The sequence below is a fragment of the Chelon labrosus genome (assembly GCF_963514085.1).
Source record: "Chelon labrosus genome assembly, chromosome: 22".
Lineage (NCBI taxonomy): Eukaryota > Metazoa > Chordata > Actinopteri > Mugiliformes > Mugilidae > Chelon > Chelon labrosus.
In genome coordinates, this window is record NC_140355.1 from 23897852 (window position 1) to 23916335 (window position 18484).

At 41.4% G+C, this 18484-nt stretch overlaps 1 protein-coding gene across 4 annotated transcripts; it reads left to right on the top strand.

Annotated features, from left to right (window-relative positions):
* The first annotated feature begins 662 nt into the window (after positions 1 to 662).
* LOC311507449 (NLR family CARD domain-containing protein 3-like) lies at positions 663 to 14490 on the top strand. Of its 4 annotated transcripts, none has more exons than XM_084571781.1 (7): positions 663 to 1776; positions 1974 to 2299; positions 2530 to 4363; positions 5048 to 5221; positions 5305 to 5478; positions 5562 to 5711; positions 12372 to 14490. In XM_084571781.1, the coding sequence occupies exons 2-7, from the start codon at positions 2026 to 2028 to the stop codon at positions 13609 to 13611; spliced, it is 3846 nt and encodes a 1281-aa protein (XP_084427907.1). In that variant the 5' UTR covers positions 663 to 1776; positions 1974 to 2025; the 3' UTR covers positions 13612 to 14490. The 4 variants fall into 4 exon arrangements, with proteins under 4 accessions (XP_084427907.1, XP_084427908.1, XP_084427906.1 ...); XM_084571782.1 differs by having other exon boundaries at positions 663 to 1068; positions 1146 to 2299; XM_084571780.1 differs by having other exon boundaries at positions 663 to 2299.
* The last annotated feature ends 3994 nt before the right edge of the window (positions 14491 to 18484 follow it).

An 18484-nucleotide genomic window follows, 5' to 3' on the forward strand; every position in this document is an offset into this window, starting at 1 on the left:
TTCAGATGACTCAGGCTGAGTGGAAACATTTGGATCATTTTATGTTGTAAACTGTAAATGGGTTTTAGGGGTCGACATAATCTTTGTTCCAGGTTTAAAGGAGAAGCTGTAAGGTTTATCATTGTAGGTGGAAGTACACTTCTTTATTATGTTAATTTGTTCAGAGGCCTGTGAAAGGGACACAACAGCTCTATTGTAACACCTCATAGAGAATGGTGACAAGGCTTCTATCAGTAATTTACAATGGTTATAAAAGCAGGTGACCTTTTGTCATCACAGCAGTGGACAAATCCCTCCTAACACAACATGATGGGAAAATGAGACCAGTTGCTTAAATGTGTGTCTGTATAAACATGATCTTATTATTCAAAACTGACACATGGTTAAGACCACGTGTCAGAAGAGGAACGATATCAGATCCATAGATGCTGGTTTACCAAAGAGTTTGCTTTTTGTAAATCTAAATCTAAATTGAATAACTACTTTGAATATTTCAGGTGCAGTTTTCTGTGACTCCTGAATAAAATCTCTGCTTCATTAAATCAGTTTGCTCAGAGTGTCGTCACTGCATCATCAGCTGCTTTTCAGTCTCTTCAAGCTTCTGTTGAACCCTAACCCTAATCTTCTGTTGTCTCATTCTCTGTGTGGAACATCACATCATCTTTATCATAGACTGTTTATAAGTATCTCATCTTCATACAGTCTATCATATTTATAGTCAGTGTTGCTCATTGACTTCCATTAAACCCAAATAGAGCCCACTGTTGGCTTGTAGTTTTTCACTCTGGCCGATAGAGGGGACACTCACAGTCAGCTGTTATGGCACAGCAGACAGGTGCATTGTGGGATAGAGAGAACTGTCAAAGCTTCTGTAGCAGTGTGAAGTGTGTGTTGACTGATCTGTGTGTTGTTTGATTTTAATCACATCAATGTGGCGTCTCTTTGTTCTGCTGGAGCTGTTGTGGTTGAACTGAGACAGAGTAGATCTGCTGGTCAGACAAGTTAAGAGCTCCAGACGGTGATTCTGAGATAAAGCAGAAGTGAAATCCGTCTGCAGACTGAGGACTGGTAAGGAAGAATTGTCTTCCGTCATATTTCAGCAAAATGTATTCAAAGTTTTTTCTTTTTGTTTTGTTCCTGTACAGAGGAACTTTTAAAAGAAACCTGCTGTTGTCACATTAAGCGACTTTGGTGAGTGAAGCTTCAGTTTTAATGTTGAGAATTATTGTTTATAACTTCATGTAATGTGAAAGTGAAAGTACAAGTACGTAACAGCAGTGTGTAGTCAGGTCTATGAGTCAGCTCCGTATAATGGTGATTATTTTTTTCTTCTAAACTTTAAAGATTAAACTTAAAAGATTCTAAACTGTAAATATTAGAAGAAACTGAAAACAGATTTGTGTGTCAGAACTTTGTAGTTTTGTTATATCATGAATGAATCAAAATGGCAGAGATAATGAATACACCATGAAACAGAATGAGGGCAGTGAGCACCAAGTGGAGAATATATGACACAACAGGACGTCCCTCTAAAACTGATCAGAAGACAAAACTGGTCAGGGAGGTTTGTCGAGAGGCCAAAAACAACAACATTAAACATTCTGACAAGAAATGGTTGCACATGTGTAAACTATCTCTACAGTCTTCATCGGTTTGTATCCTGCCTCCCAGAACCATGTGGAAAATGTGTTAAGGTCTGATGAGACTAAGACTGAACATTTTGAACAAACTTATGACCAAAGTTACGTTTGGCATAAAACCAACACAACACATCAGGTAAAGAACACCACACCCACTGTGAAGCATGGTAGTCACTGCATCCTGGGGCTGCTGTTTGTCATCTGAATAGCTGAGTAGCTTCAGTGATAGGAGCTTCAAAAATGTTTGCTTTTTGCTGTGTTGCTTCTTGTTGGTGAATATTTAAGGTTACAGACTAATTATGTTTGAGATGACACAGTTTTCCTCACGTACAGAATCCAGAGTGAAGCCAGAGCTTTGACCTGAACGAGCCAATGAGGAAGTGAAATGGCTGTGAAAGAGCTGCTTTTTAAGACACTGGAAGAGTTGGGACATGAAGAATTCAATCAGTTCAAGTGGTACTTGCAGCAGCCGGACATCCTGGAAGGTTCCATGTTCATCCCAAAGAGTCACCTGGACGGTGCAGACAGACAGAAAACAGTGGATAAGATAGTAGAGAACTACAGCCATCAGTCTGTGGAGGTGATGAAGAAGACTTTAAAGAAGATCAGCAGGAACGATCTGGTGGAGAAATTATCAAGCATTAGCCCCACAGGACAAGGTAAGCTGCAGGAGAACAAACATCACGTTGATACTACATCATCTTCCATACCGTACATTACATGTCAACCAGGTTCTGGATCCAGTGACTGACCTGTTGTCAACCTGTTTAGACCCAGCTTCAGTCTGAGGTCACTAGATCCAGATAGCTATTTACTTATTAACCACCTACTGCTTTGAAGCTGCTTAGTAGGAAACGCTTTGGTCTGAACATGTTTGTGTTCTACTCAGATGTGACTCTACAACCACAACCTCCACAACTCATCACGAGGTACAAGACCAGGCTCCAGTCGAACCTCCAGACCAGGTTTATGCACCAACAAGAAGGATGGACAACAAAGAAGGACGAGAAGATTCTGGATGACATCTACACTCAGCTTCACATCACAGCTGGAGGAGACACACACTTCAACAGGATGTTCAGTCACTTTGAAATGGCATCTGGAAGACCTGCAGAACCTGAAGTCAGCAACATCTTCACACACCCCTCTGGAAGGAAAAAGAATATGAGAACTGTGCTGACCACTGGGGAGGCAGGAATTGGTAAAAGTTTCCTGGTTCACAAATTTGTGTTGGACTGGGCTGAAGATAAAAGCAGTCAGGATGTGCAGCTTATTTTCCCCTTCACGTTTAGTGAGCTGAATCTGTTCAGAGAGGAAGAACTGAGTTTTGCAGAACTTATCCACACATGTGTTCCTGAAACTGTGCACATGAAACAGGAGGATCTGAACAGCATCTTCACAGCTCTGCAGACGTCAGGAAACTCAGACTTTGACAAGAGTGAATACAGACTTGTTTTTGTGTTGGATGGCCTGGATGAGAGTCGCCTTCAGCTCGACTTCACGGCCAAAGTAAAGCTGCCAGTTGATGTTACAGAGTCCACCTCGGTGGATGTGCTGCTGACAAACCTCATCAGGGGGAAACTGCTTCCCTCTGCTCGCCTCTGGATAACCACACAACCTGCAGCAGCCAATCAGATCCCTCCTGAGTGTGTTGACATGGTGACAGAGGTCAGAGGGTTCACTGACCCCCAGAAGGAGGAGTACTTCAGGAAGAGATTCAGAGATGAGGAGCAGGCCAGCAGGATCATCTCCCACATCAAGACATCACGAAGCCTCCACATCATGTGTCACATCCCAGTCTTCTGCTGGATCACTGCTACAGTTCTGGAGGATGTGTTGGAAACCAGAGAGGGAGGAGAGCTGCCCAAGACCCTGACTGAGATGTACATCCACTTCCTGGTGGTTCAGATCAGACACATGAAGCCAAAGTATGGCCCAGAAACAAGCATCCAGTACATTAAGACTCTTTCAGAGCTGGCTTTTAACCAGATGGTGAAGGACAACCTGATCTTCTCTGAGGAAGAACTGAACGTCTGCAGAAGTAGTTTCAGTAACATCTCAGTGTTTTCAGAAGTCTTCTCTCAGTTCATTAAAGAGGAGTATCAGCTGAGGACGGACAGAAACAAGGTGTTCAGCTTTGTCCATCTAAGCATCGTGGAGTTTCTGGCTGCTCTGTTTATGGTCTCAGACATTAATACCAAAAACATGAATGCTAAATCACAACAGCCTTCTCAAAGTCTACAAACTGTTTGTAGACAAACTCATCTGCCAGAGATCCACAGCATTACTATTGACAAGGCCTCACAGAGTCCAGATGGACACCTGGACTTGTTCCTCAGCTTCCTCCTGGGTCTTTCACTGCAGACCAATCAGATTCTCTTACAAGGCCTGACACAGACAGGAAGTAGCTCACAGACCAATCAGCTAATAATACACTATGTGAAGAAGAAGATCAGAGAACATCCATCTCCAGAGAGAAGCATCAATCTGTTCCACTGTCTGAATGAACTGAATGATGGTTCTCTAGTGGAGGAGATCCAACAGTCCCTGAGATCAGGAAGTCTCTCCAAAGATGAACTGTTTCCTGCTCAGTGGTCAGCTCTGGTCTTCATCTTACTGTCATCAGGAGAAGATCTGGACGTGTTTGACCTGAAGAAATACTCTGCTTCAGAGGAGGTTCTTCTGAGGCTGCTGCCAGTGGTCAAAGCCTCCAACAAAGCTCTGTAGGTGGAAACTATATCAGTTGTGATTCATCTCCAGAAATAAGAAAAATATCCTTGTTACATCCAAAAACTTTAAAATAAAGGCAACTGGACTTGTAGAGTTTCTAGAAGATGTTTCATTCAAGTCTTCAGTTCTAAAGGTCTGGTGGGGAGTTGGAGTTTAAACATCTGTTGGTGGTACACATCAGAAACTCACTTGATCAGAATCTGTTTATGACTAGATACTTACCTGTAGTTGAACAAGACTGTTTGTCCTCTTTCCCTATGAATGGTTCTCTAACAGCCCATCATCAGTCAGAGGCTCCAGTTTCAAGCTTTGAATGGGGGTGAAACTTCTTGAGGACAGATGTTCAGACTGTATTGTAGATTGATGGCAGATCACATCTCAGTCCACCTCAACTGTTCATAGATGTCTTCCTGTCCTCCTCTTTCAAACCATCTGTCTTCTGGCTAAAATGTGAACGTAGTTATCTTTAAAGGAGTGTCCTTTGTCCTCCAGGTGTAGGTGGACCACTGAATCATTTCCTGATGAATAATCTCTCCTGAGTCTTGAACTAAATGAGCTACTTGGATGAAACATCTTCTAGAAACTCCAGTTGCTTTTCTTTAATGTTTTTTGGATATACCATGACCTGGAGAACCTGCTCAGACATCCTTGTTGTAGTTTCTCTTCTTTTCCTTCAGGTTGAATGGCTGCAATCTGTCCCAGAGAAGCTGTGAAGCTCTGTCCTCAGTTCTCAGCTCCCAGTCGTCCAGTCTGAGACATCTGGACCTGAGTAACAACAACCTGCAGGATTCAGGAGTGAAGCTGTTGTCTGTTGGACTGAAGAGTCAAGACTGTAAACTGGAGACTCTCAGGTCAGAATCCAGCTGCTTCATGTGCCAGCTTTATTATCTAACACTGGACAGTAGCATAATGTTATATGTTCTCACTGTTTCAGGCTGAGGGGCTGTAACCTCTCAGAGAGAAGCTGGGAAGTTCTGTCCTCAGTTCTCAGCTCCCAGTTGTCCAGTCTGAAAGAGCTGGACCTGAGTAACAACAACCTGCAGGATTCAGGAGTGAAGCTGTCGTCTGTTGGACTGAAGAGTCAAGACTGTAAACTGGAGACTCTCAGGTCAGAATCCAGCTGCTTCATGTGCCAGCTTTATTATATAACACTGGACAGTAGCATAATGTTATATGTTCTCACTGTTTCAGGCTGAGGGGCTGTAACCTCTCAGAGAGAAGCTGGGAAGTTCTGTCCTCAGTTCTCAGCTCCCAGTCGTCCAGTCTGAAAGAGTTGGACCTGAGAAACAACAAGCTGTCAGGATGGAAGCTGCATCAAAGACATAAACAGACAACTGTGTGGTGAGATCAATATACTTAATTTTCACAATAATCCACCATCTGATAAATGAATGACTTAAAATAGAGATGAAAGTGAATAATCAACCACTAGTATTCACTCCATGACAAGCTCAGGTTGTTTCCTTTGATACGTTTAAAAACCTCGTCTTTATGAAGTGAACAGATACCAGTGGTTTCTCCTAATAGTGATAATAACTGATTTTCATCATTGCTGTGTATCAACACTTGGACCTGTACCTTACTCTGTTGGACAAACACTGAGTTACTTTACTTTCTCAGTTTCGTCTCATCCGTCCTCTCAGTCCTGATGCTCCTGGTCGTCCAGTTTATCATTGGATCTCTGCGATGAGGAATAAAACTAACCTGAACTATAAATCTCTCTCAGACAGAGTCAGAGTCAGCGTCCAACAACAACAACGACCCACTGAAATTCATGGTAGCTGAATGATTCAGATACTGTTCTCATCAGAGACAGAGAATTACACTCAAAAAAACAACTTGTTGGATTTATCCTCGTAACAATTTGCACTAACACTAACTAAGTAACTGTTACTGTCACAAAATTAAGTAAATCTCACTAGTTAGTATCAAGTAAGATGTACTTAATTCTAGACTTAATATCCATCAAAATATTAAGTAACTTTTATTTAATTATGTTTAAGCATAAATATTTATTCAAACTAATTAAGTAAAGTCTACTTATCTTTTTCACAGACAGTAACATCAATGTTATAAAATTATCAAGTAAAACTTATAATTTACAGTTATGAAATAACTAAGTAGATTTTATTATACATAATACAGAAAGCTTTATTAATCCCCAAAGAGCAGTTCAGTTTCTACAGTCCACCATCTAGACATACAACCATTCACACAACAATTGTACATAACAGGAGTAGCGTGATGTTGCCTGGGTCCAAATACAATTAATAAAAAACATCAGAAGCAGAATAAATAATCATAAAAAATATTTTTTTTCTTTTTTAAAAAAAAAAAAAAGAAAAGACAGAATAAGATAAGATAAAAATAAGACAAAAATAAAATCTTAATCATATGCAAAGATTGTTGTGGCTATCTGCATGTACAGTGTCTAAAAAGATGTTGGCGGTTAGGTGGCAACCACCGCATTCACTTTCTATACATCAATGGATTTATTCCCTAATAGAGATGTTATCCCTTGAGCTCTCTGTGAATGGAGATGAATGGAGCAGGCCAGCGGGTGCTTAAAGCTAGGAAGGAGGCTCTCGAGGTAGCTCGAGCTATGATTTAACCCTTTATTATTATTTTTCATTCTTATGTATTTATCTTAAATATCCAACATGTGGTGAAAATTAGAGAAAGATCTGTGGGGGGAGGGGGGTCTAGGGTTATAAAATGTGCAGGTGTGGTGTGTTGTACTGCTTATTTATTAAGTTATTTACTTAATTTTTTTTTTTCTACTTACTTATTCATTTTCTTTGTTTTAGTTATGACTTGTCTTTCTCAAATGTACGTAGTAATGATATCACTTTGTCTAATGGTTGGAGTGTGTAAGCTACATGTGCTTATATGTTTATTGTTGTTATTTTGTGATTTATATATTCCTTTTTATGTCTGTTCTTTTGTTTTTTTTTGTTTGTTTCTGTGATTTATTTCTTGGTATATGAATGTGTATGCGCTTATACTGTTTGTTTGCAGCAACAGACATATGTTGACTTTCACCTGCTCTCTATATAAAAATAATAAAAAAAAAAAATTAAAAAAAATAAGACAAAAATATAACAGCCCAGAATAAAAGGTAATATGTGATTATTAAAAACACATTAATAACTAAAAAATTAAAAATTGTCAAGTTAAAAACTGAATAAATAAATGGAAGATGAATTGCACATATCCGTTCTACCTAAAGTTCATTGTGCCAAGAACAGATCAGTCAGTAATGATTTCCTAAAGTCAGTATTTATTAACGTAACAGCTGAAGGAATAAATGATCTATCATAACAGTTTGTCTTTCTGGGAGGCTGCAAGTAACGCTGACCTGATGGCATTAGAACAAATTCATCTCCAAGAATATGATGTTGGTTCATCAGACTTTTTGCTTTTTGAAGGACACGTTTCTCCCAAAGAGAATTCGTTCCAATCATTTTGGAGCAGACTTTCACAATATTATTTAAACAGTTTCGGTCCTTCACTGTAATGTTAGCAAACCAACAAATGAAAGAAAAAGCAAGAAGGCTCTCAATATAAGACAGATACACAGTACACAGTAGAGATCTGGAGACACCAAAGGAATTAATCCTGTGCAATAAATGGACTCTCTGCTGGACACGTTTGACCACTGATTCAGAATTCATTTCAAATTTCAGCTGAGAATCAAAAACCGTACCCAGATATTTATAAGAATTTACAATCTCCACATCCTCACCATGAATCCTGCACACAGACGTATTTGTCCCTTTTTTCCTAGAATCAATGATGAGTTCTTTAGTTTTAAGGACATTGAGGTCGAGAAGGCTGTCGTCACACCACTTTACAAAATCAGGAAGTGTACGTCTGTGGTCTGACTCTGCCCCATGGAGGAGTGACAGCAGAGCAGTATCATCAGAGAATTTAACAAGAAATCTATCCTCTTGAAGAGACCTGCAGCTATCTGTGTATAAAATGAACAGCAGTGGGGAAAGTACACAGCCTTGTGGGGAACCTATGTTGGAGACTCTGGTTTTAGACCTAACCCCATTTACTGAACCCAGCTGTGTCCTATCAGTCAGAAAGTTTAAGAACAAAGCTAAAAGCTGGTCTGGCAGATTAAAATGAGAAGCAAGCCTCTCAATCAAAATGTAAGGCTGCATTTTGTTAAAAGCTGATGAGAAGTCAGCAAATAACAGCCTGGCATGAGATCTGGGTTTCTCCAGATGCTTATAGATTTTGTCCAAGATAAAAAGTTTAGCATCATCCACTCCTTTATTCCTCTGATAAGCAAATTGAAGTGGATCAAGTTTGCCCTCAACCAAGCTGAGAACCTCTTCTTTTAGGATTTTCTCCAGGTTTTTTACTACCAGAGAAGGAAGCACCACAGGTCTGCAATCTTGTAATTCCCTAGGTCTGTTGATTTTGGGAATAGGAATAACAGTGGAAGATTTCTAGATTGTTGGGAGCTTGCAGTTATCAACACACAGTTGAAAAAGATGTAAAAAACACCACTGAGTTGTTCAGCACAGTGGTGTAGTGTGTGACCACAGATAAGATCAGGGCCGGAGGCTTTCCTCTTTTTTGTTTTCTTAAATAGAACCTCAACTTGTTCTTGACATATTTGAATGTCACTACATGGTGTCAAAGAGTTCTTCAACCTGGAGACACTGAGTGAAATCAGACCTTTGTGTTAAAGCATCAGGCAAACAGTCATCCTCAACACTGTTAACACTGATAAGCTGCTTGGGTTCATTACCATGCTGATTAATTGCAGCCATAGATTTGATCCCTCACCATGCTGACCCAAGGTTTCCATTTACATATTGTTTTTCTAGTAACAGTGTCCACACAGAAGGTGACAGGACGAGACAGTGTCCGAAAGTTCATCAGTATTGTCCCCACATCCATTGAACAAACATTGCCAGCAGTCAGTAGAGTCACAACAAGCCTGGAGGGAGGACATGCTGTCCTCTGTCCAGAGCTTAACAGTTTTTGATTCTCCCTCCAGACGTCTGATACAAGGTTCATATGTTGGAACAAGGCAGATGCTGTTGTGGTATGAAGCCCCCAACCCTGGCATGAGAAGAGACATATATCCTTCCTTTACATCACCAAAACACAAGTCCAGTGTGGTGTTTCTTTGCGTGGTTGGACAAGTCACATATTGTCCATATGTCCACAAGACCTTGTCTAAACGGACATGGTTCATATCCCCCATGTAAAACTTGGGAGCCTCACTGCAAATAGTATCCAGCCGCTGAGATAAATCCACGATCACTTGTGTGGCTGCAGTAGTAAAGACAGAGTGAGTAACTCGATGTCAGGAGTACAGATTTGTTCCTGCACATGAACAGTTTGACAGTAGCTCTGATTTACATAGAAGCAGACGCCTCCTCCACGGCTCTTCCCTGTCATCTCCCTGGAGCAGTCCAGTCTGATGGGACAGCCCAAACCTGGGAGCGCCACCTCGTTGTCCAGGTCGCTCTCATTCAGCCATGTCTCAGTGATCCCCAGCAGGCAGCACTCTTTAATCTCCTGTCTTCATTTTACCAGCCTCTCCAGCTCGTCAGTGTTGTACCTCAAAGACTGCGCGCTAGATAAAAAGACAGAGGGCAGAGGGGGCAGCCGGGGTCGGTCATCAAGGCAAAACTTATTAACTCTGCTCTTGATGCCTCCCCTCCTACCTCTTTTCCTCCATGGTGGCTGCCTTGGGGGGTTCCGGTCAATGTGAAGAGGCACAAGAATCTCTGCCGGTGTAGTGATCAGTTTCTCACCCGAAGTAACAGAATTCACCACGCCAGGAAGGGTGAAGGCACTGACAATGAGGTGTCCCTTATTTATTTTTCAGGGAGTTGACAACCCTACACACAGACCCATATATTTTCACACATATACAATTAAATATACATATTCACAATATATGCGCTACTGGATACTTTAATTTCAGTTGGGATCAATAAAATATCTCTCAGTTTAGAGAAACAATGACTATGCCATGAAGCACCTCTCCTCTCAGTCAACATCTCCTCTGTGCCGCTCTGAATTGCATGTTAAATTAGATTAGATTAGATTAAAATTTACTTACCATTTTTCGGTTTGCGTTCAGCTATAATAAAACATGTAAACAGTATGAGAAATTGTCTAGTAAAATGTACTCTGCCCACAGAGTTAATTTATTGAATGATTAAAATGTGTAAACATATACAGTTTTACTTAAGAAATTCGAGTTCTCAGTGAAACTTATTATTAAAATGTAAAATATATGTCGATTAATCTAGTATATTGTACAACACCAAAAAAAGTATTTTTTTGAGTGTAGACGACTGGGACCAGTCTTTACTGAAGCTCACCTTGAATGCTGAACTATTTTATAAATCATTCAAGTAGAAACCTCTGCAACCGTTTATTCATTCATTCATTCATCTTCTCTAACCTCTTGTCCTGTTAAGGGTCATGGGGGTCTGCTGGAGCCTAACCCAGCTGTCATTGGTCTAGAGGGGGGGGGGGGGGGGGGGGGGGGGGGGTCCACCCTGGACAGGTCTCTAGTCTATCCCAGCTGTCATTGGTCTAGAGGGGGGGTCCACCCTGGACAGGTCTCCAGTCTATCCCAGCTGTCACTGGTCTAGAGGGGGGGTCCACCCTGGACAGGTCTCCAGTCTATCCCAGCTGTCACTGGTCTAGAGGGGGGGTCCACCCTGGACTGGTCTCCAGTCTATCCCAGCTGAAGAGGGGTGGGGTCCACCCTGGACAGGTCTCCAGCCTATCCCAGCTGTCATTGGTCTAGAGGGGGGGTCCACCCTGGACAGGTCTCCAGTCTATCCCAGCTGTCACTGGTCTAGAGGGAGGGTCCACCCTGGACAGGTCTCCAGTCTATCCCAGCTGTCACTGGTCTAGAGGGGGGGTCCACCCTGGACAGGTCTCCAGTCTATCCCAGCTGTCATTGGTCTAGAGGGGGGGTCCACCCTGGACAGGTCTCCAGTCTATCCCAGCTGTCATTGGTCTAGAGGGGGGGTCCACCCTGGACAGGTCTCCAGTCTATCACAGGGCTAACACAGAGAGACACTCACACCTACGGCCAATTTAGAATCACCAATGAACCTAACCAGCATGTCTTTGGACGGTGGGAGGAAGCTGGAGAACCTGGAGAGAACCCACGCAGACACAGGGAGAACATGCAAACTACACACAGAAAGGAACCAGTCGGCCTGGATTAGAACCCAGAACCTTCTGGCTGGGAGGCATCAGTGATGACCACCTCTCCACTGAGCCGCCTGCAACTCTTCTCTCTTTGCTGTTCTCTTCTCTCTTTCTTCTGTCTGTACCCGGCTGGCCTTAGGCAGATGGGTCCCTCCATATGAGCTGGGTTCTGCTTGAGGTTTCTTCCTGTTAAAAGGGAGTTTTTCCTGCCACCGTTGCCTTCAGGCTTGCTCTGGGGGTTTCAGGCCGGGTTTTTGTAAAGCGTCTTGAGACGATTTGTATTGTTATTGACGCTATATAAATAAAATTGAATTGAATTGAATTGTTTATGAGTTGAGCAAATTCTGTAACTAAAGACACAGCTCATACACACCATCTAGTGGTCGTATCCTCTTGAAGGACTGATGCAGCTGCAGCCTCCAGCTGTCTCTACTTGAAGACTCCTCCGTCTCTCCACTTCATAAAATACATCTCCTGTCTATCTGAGTTATTCATATTAAAATATGTAATTTTCATTGTTGGAGATGTTGTTTGTTCACAAAATGAGAAAGTAGCAGATTTTAGAGGCATCCAGTCCCTCTCTCCTTCATATTGGTTTAGAGTTTGTACTATTCATTTAATGAGGTGAGCTGATTTAATCAAACGTCAGGTCTGCAGCTGTAACCCTGTTTCTGTTTCATATGTGAAAATGATTAGAAGCTGATTTCATTTGTCAATGAGACGCTAATGAGAAAATGAAAACATTAAACTGAAGCCAGGAGTGTTGACTGAATCTGAACCTCTGCTTTTCTGCAGGACCAATGAAACACTGAAATACATCATCTCCAGAAGTACTCTGATCTCTCCAGGATCTCCTTCAGTCTACCAGCTGAAACCAAAGAAAGAGATAATTGGAACTCTGACTAGAATGACTGTTGGAGAAAGAAATGTGAACAAGACCAATAAAACCATCTTACTAGTTGGTGAAACAGGAGCAGGAAAATCTACTCTGGTCAACTCTCTGGTCAACTACACCATGGGAGTGAGGTTTGAGGATGAAGTCTGGTTTCAGATCGTAGAGGAGAAGGAAAGAAGACAATCAGAAAGTCAGACATCAGATGTGATCGTGTACCAGATCTTTGGTTTTGAAGATAAAACTCTGCCCTACTCTCTGACCATCATCGATACTCCTGGATATGGAGACACCAGAGGAATTGGACGTGATGTCACCATCAGTCAAAGATTATTGGACTTGTTTAGATCAGAGGATGGAGTTCATGAAGTTAATGCAGTGGGTCTGGTGATGAAGGCCAGTGATAATCAACTCAGTGATCGACTGATGTACGTCTATAATTCAGTGACGTCTCTGTTTGGAAAAGATCTGGAGAAAAACATCATAGCTCTCATCACACACTCAGATGGAAGAAAACCTAAAAACGCTCTTGGAACTCTTGTAGCTGCAAAAATTAAATGTGCCAAAAATAAGAAGAATAAACCTGTTTACTTCCTGTTTAATAACTGTCAGCAAGAAGACAGAACAGAAGAAGAAGAATATCTGGAACATGCAGATCAAATATCAGTGAGAGGAATGAGAGAGTTCAGAGCTTTTCTGGAAAAAACTGAACCTCAGAAACTGAAGAAAACTGTGGATGTTCTGATGGAACGTGTCAGACTGTCAGCCTGCATCCAAAACCTGGAAGAGAGAATCAACCTGACTGAACTGAGACAGACAGAGATCAAACAGATTCAAGAAGAGATGAAGAAACGTGAAGAAAAGATGAAGAATGAAAGAAAAAAAGAAGAAAAAAACCCAAAGTTGAGCCTTTTGGAAAATCTTGAGAAAGAAATGAACCAACTGACATCAGAGAAGTCCCAGCTCCTGAATGAGGCCTACCAACATGTTGTCAACCTGGAGCAGATCGCCCTGAATGTTGACTCAGTGTCCACTCATGTCCACTTGGACTTCCTGATTGAGAAGATGGAGGAGAGAGGAGACACAGAGAAGGTCCAGAAACTGGAGGAGATAGAGAGAAAGTCCAGAAACTGGAGGAGATGACATACAGAATGGATGAAGGAACCAGAGCTGGGATTCAGTATGTGTGGAGTAAACTGAAGGGATCTGGAAAATAAGTCAAAGACTCATGATGTAGATGAACATCATGATTGTGATGTTTCTGCTGTCGACTCTCTTTAAACATGAATCAGCTGTTTCATTGTGATTGTGTTCAGTGTAATATTCAGTTCATATTTCCAATCAGAAACATGGTGGAGGAAGTATTCAGATCATTGACTTCAGTCAAAGTAACAACACCAACATATTAGTAGTGTTATCAGTTCTCAGTAAATGTAGTTCATGTATCAACAGTAAAAGTATTCCATGAGGAAAATGTTCTATCATTGTGATATGATTGTATCTCATATTACTGGCTTGTTGTTGTCATTCTAATCAGTTTGTACAGAGGATGTTACTCACACTGAACTCAGACACAGTTTACTCATACCTTTAGATGGTGAACATGTGACTAAATGACCAACGACCAACCATAAGGCAACACTGAAAATGAGGCCAGTTTTCTACATGTTTGTTTCCAGTATCTGTTTCCTGACGATGAACAACTGACACAGACCATGTATTCACCAAGGGGTTCTCTGATTTTAGTTGAAATGAAAAGTGAGGACTAGGGTTTAGAACTGGTTTTAGTCCTTTTGAGATTCTCCACACTAATCAGTGTCAGGATCAAATGTTGTAAACCAATGATACGCCTGCTGACAACAACTAAAGAGATGGAAACGTGAAGATAAAACCATGGAACCACATCCAACAGTCAATACATGTTTGTTTCTGTGAAAGTTCAAGAGTGCTGAGACTGTGCAGATTTCTAGTATAAATATATAAAAGCTGTATAATTTAGTATTTAACTTAATTTACTTTGTTCAACTGAGAGGTTTTAATTGAAATAAAAACATTTTTACATTCCTCATTCCAAGCCTTTAGTTTCTTTAGGAGGAGAAAAAAAAACATTTGAAGTTCTCATTTCGTTGTTATAGTGAATGTGTAATCTTGAACTTATATATTAGAAGATGAGGAAATACAGAATGTGGACTAACATCATCTGAGGAACATAACAAGGTCATAGAATAACTACAGCCTCACTTAAACACTGTCATGTTATTTGTATTAACAAAATACCCAGTGCTTTATGTCTGATGTCTAACAACATGTTGTCAGTAAATTAACAAAATAGACCTTTAACAGACTCATTGAAATGACAGGTTACTGCTAGAATAACAATGAAAAATAAATATTACAGCTGTAGAGCACGGAGGTCATTTGCAGATTTAGATCAGTAAAGTTCCAAGGACAGACCCCAGGGGGACACCATGTCTGTTGCACTGCTGTATGCATGCTGGGTGTTTGCATACAGTAAGTCCAGTGTCCTATTGTTCTGGTGTTGCATTTAACATACTGGGTGAATGTGGAGAGTACGTTGTTATCACGATGACGTGAGAGAACTCCCTGGATGTAGTACGGCCGCATGCTAACAGCTAACAGCTAGCAGCTCAATGTCCCTGTTACAGAGCTGCTCCTTTACCCTGATGTGTCCCGGGTTACACCATCTGTTGTTTACAAGCATCACAATGCCCCCTCCTTTCTTCTTAACGCTCTCCTTTACCTTCCTGCACTGCAAAAAGCCCTTCTAGAAATATTCCTAAATCTAGCCAATATCTTGTATTGAGCAAAAAAATCTGTCAATGGGGTTAGACAAACTATCTAGGTTCTTAAAACTAGCAAAAAAGTCTAGCCACTGGAAAATCATCATGTGCCTTAAAACTAGACAAAAAGGCTCCAATTTAAGCAAACTGAGCCTACAAGAAATGCAATCATATTTATTTAAGACAGTGAAACTTAGTCTCTTAATTAGCTGACTATTAGAATTTATATCTTGAAATAAGATTAATAACTACCAAAAAGACTCTTAAAATAAGCATTTTATTCTCTGAATTGAGCTGACGTTTAGAATTAATACCTTGAAGTTATTTTAATAATTTTTTAATCAACTTCATTCAACACTGCAAAAACAGCCCTACTAGAAAGAAGCAAAATATTCTTATATTCAATCAAATTATCTTATATCAAGCAAAAAAAATCTGCCAATGGAGTAAGGTTTTTTTTCTTGACAAAAAATCTTAAATTAATCCAAGTTCTTCTAAAACAAGCAATGAAAAACCACTAATTTAAGATTAAGTTACACATCAGTTATTGTAGCAGCACCATAGCAATAATCATCATGTTGCAGCTGCTTTGCAGCATAATATCCTAATCTCACCAACAAATGTGATGAACTTTTATTTGAAACAGAACTTCAACTTTCTTTGCCACTCTGTCTGATGTAAGTTTCAAACAAAAGGATTCACTCATTCAATGAAGGACTTCCACTCAACAATTGATTTTTTTGTAGTGGGGGGTCAAATCCTGCTCATGAATTGAATCTTGAAGTACCTCTGTCTGCAGTACTGACAGTAGTGTAGAAATGCACTTTGGGTAGGTCATGTGCAGGGCATAGTGAGATGTGGTAGAGAAGTCCCTCATTGACTGTGTCCATGGTGAAGGTCGTCACAGGTGTGTTTCCAACAGCGATCATGCAGTTGTCCTCAGAAACGAGCAGAACCAGAGAAGACGGGTCTCTGCCACATGAAACCATCAGGATCCTCAGGAGTCTGGACGACACAAATCAATGAAGAAGATTAGAAAGACATTACAAGCAACATGACCTTTGACCTGGACTAGGACATTAGACCTGCTAGACCTTGAAGAAATTTTATGAGTACAACCCCCCACATCGGAACCCTCCCCCCCTGTCATGATGATGAGGCCTCATAAGGATTGTTCAGCGTTTTCCAGTTTTACATGGAGCAGTACCAATTTACGCCACGCGGCGGCGCCTCCTTTGTTTTCATTGCATAGTTCAGCGTGTGTCACTCTTTAATCCGTCTCTCTCTTTTTTTTTGTTTTTTTAACATCCTCCATCTCCGTTATGTGGACGCAGGTGAAGGCTACAAGCCACCAACGTTTTATTATCTGTTATTCTAGTGTTCTGTAATGAGCCGTGAGACCTGCTTTATATGGTTCTGTTTAATAAATGTATTGAGCTGAAAGCCCTCCACTTGGTCTCCTGCCTGCTACTTCATGTTGAAGCATCTAGGCCTAATACTAGCAAACGTGGCTAAGCTTCTCTCCAACTCCACGTCACAAAGCCAGCAATCATTAAACTTACATTTTGTCCATTTCCCAAGTTGACAACGAGGTTCATGTGACAGGAGAAGTCTGGAATCCAAAAGGAGGAATAAATACATATCGCTAACAAACGTTACGTGACGATAAAATCTCCCCGCTTGGCCTGCGCCGTACGACCGTACCATACCCGGTGCAGCAACACATTACAAACCAGGCTGAACACCGGATTCCACTCCCAGGTCTCATTTGTAGTTTAATTTCGGCGTACTGCTAATAGTTATATTTAATAAAGAACTACACAGAACACACGGAACTAACTGTGGATGCCACCGACGCATTGAACGAAATGCGAATGAAGCGGTAAATGGATGTAAGGATTTAAGATTTGACGAAATGTAATTTAAGACCGACGATGCAAAATATGCTCATATTTAAGAGTTTTTTAGGCCTTAAGTTGGCATTATCAAATTTAAGACTCCGCGGGAACCCTGTATATATGGCACAATCTGTAGTTTCCCCCAAATTTAGCTGGTGCGCCTTATAGTCCGGAAATTAAGGTATGTTTCGGGGGGGTTGGGAAGTGTTTGTGTGTAGTAGGCTACCGTGTTCGTTACCTGTTGCCCGGAGGTTCAGCCATAGAACGCAAGTTATCCGGCCAGCCTGGCTTGCTTTAGGTACTGAATTGAACTGAACGCGCGAAGCATTTGGCTAAGAGGGGCAGGTGGGCGGAGGGTTAAAATGCAGCGCTCTGATTGGCCGAAAGCTTTTCACTCACTTACACGCTGTGGCTCAGTGGCAGAATCAACGTCATAGATTGCATAGAAAGTTTAGAAACTGAAACCGGCGAAATGCGAGGTGCAACAAAATGCGTACCAAGAGAGCAGCGAACCGTACAAGCGTACTTAAGGGTCAAAATGCTGCCGAGTACGAAAAATGCGTACATGTTGGCAGGTCTGCATTAGTGGAATCATACAGTGCAAAGTAGGGCTGAACGATATATCGTTATCGTATCTATATCTAGATATGAACATTCAAGATATTAATATAGAAGAAGCAATGATATAAACGATGTAGACCAATGACAAACATATGAGGGAGACGGAGACTGAGACGCACACACACACACACTACACACACACACACACTACATACACTACACACATTACACACACTACACACACAGCGGGTAAATTAAAAAGACAGAAAGTAAAGTGAGCGTGGAAGATAATGCGGTCGGTGGCCGTGCAGAATAGAGGGTGACAATTTTACGGGACTCAGTCCCGCGGTACGGGAGTCAGTTTCACTGTTGGTAACGTGACAGGGACGGGACAGAGCAGATAATCAACGGAGCGGGACGGAGCCAGAGATTAAATTAAAAAGTGACGCTGCAACGCGGTGAGTGCGCCCAACTTTAGACAGCAACATAGGGAGTGGGACAGGATCTGGGAGTCTCTCTCGTGATTTGGCGGGACAGGATATTTGTTGGGGGGCAGTCACGTGATCGGGATATGACGGGAGTATTTTTGTGGGATGGGATGGGAGCGACAATTGATTACCGTGTCACCCTCTAGTGCAGAATCTGATTTGGTGCCAAAACATAAATCATCTTCCATTATTTGGAGGTATTTTGGATTTAAAAATGATGATGTAAATCAGAGCGAGGTGTCGTGATGGTCGCTTGGCGAAAATTGCG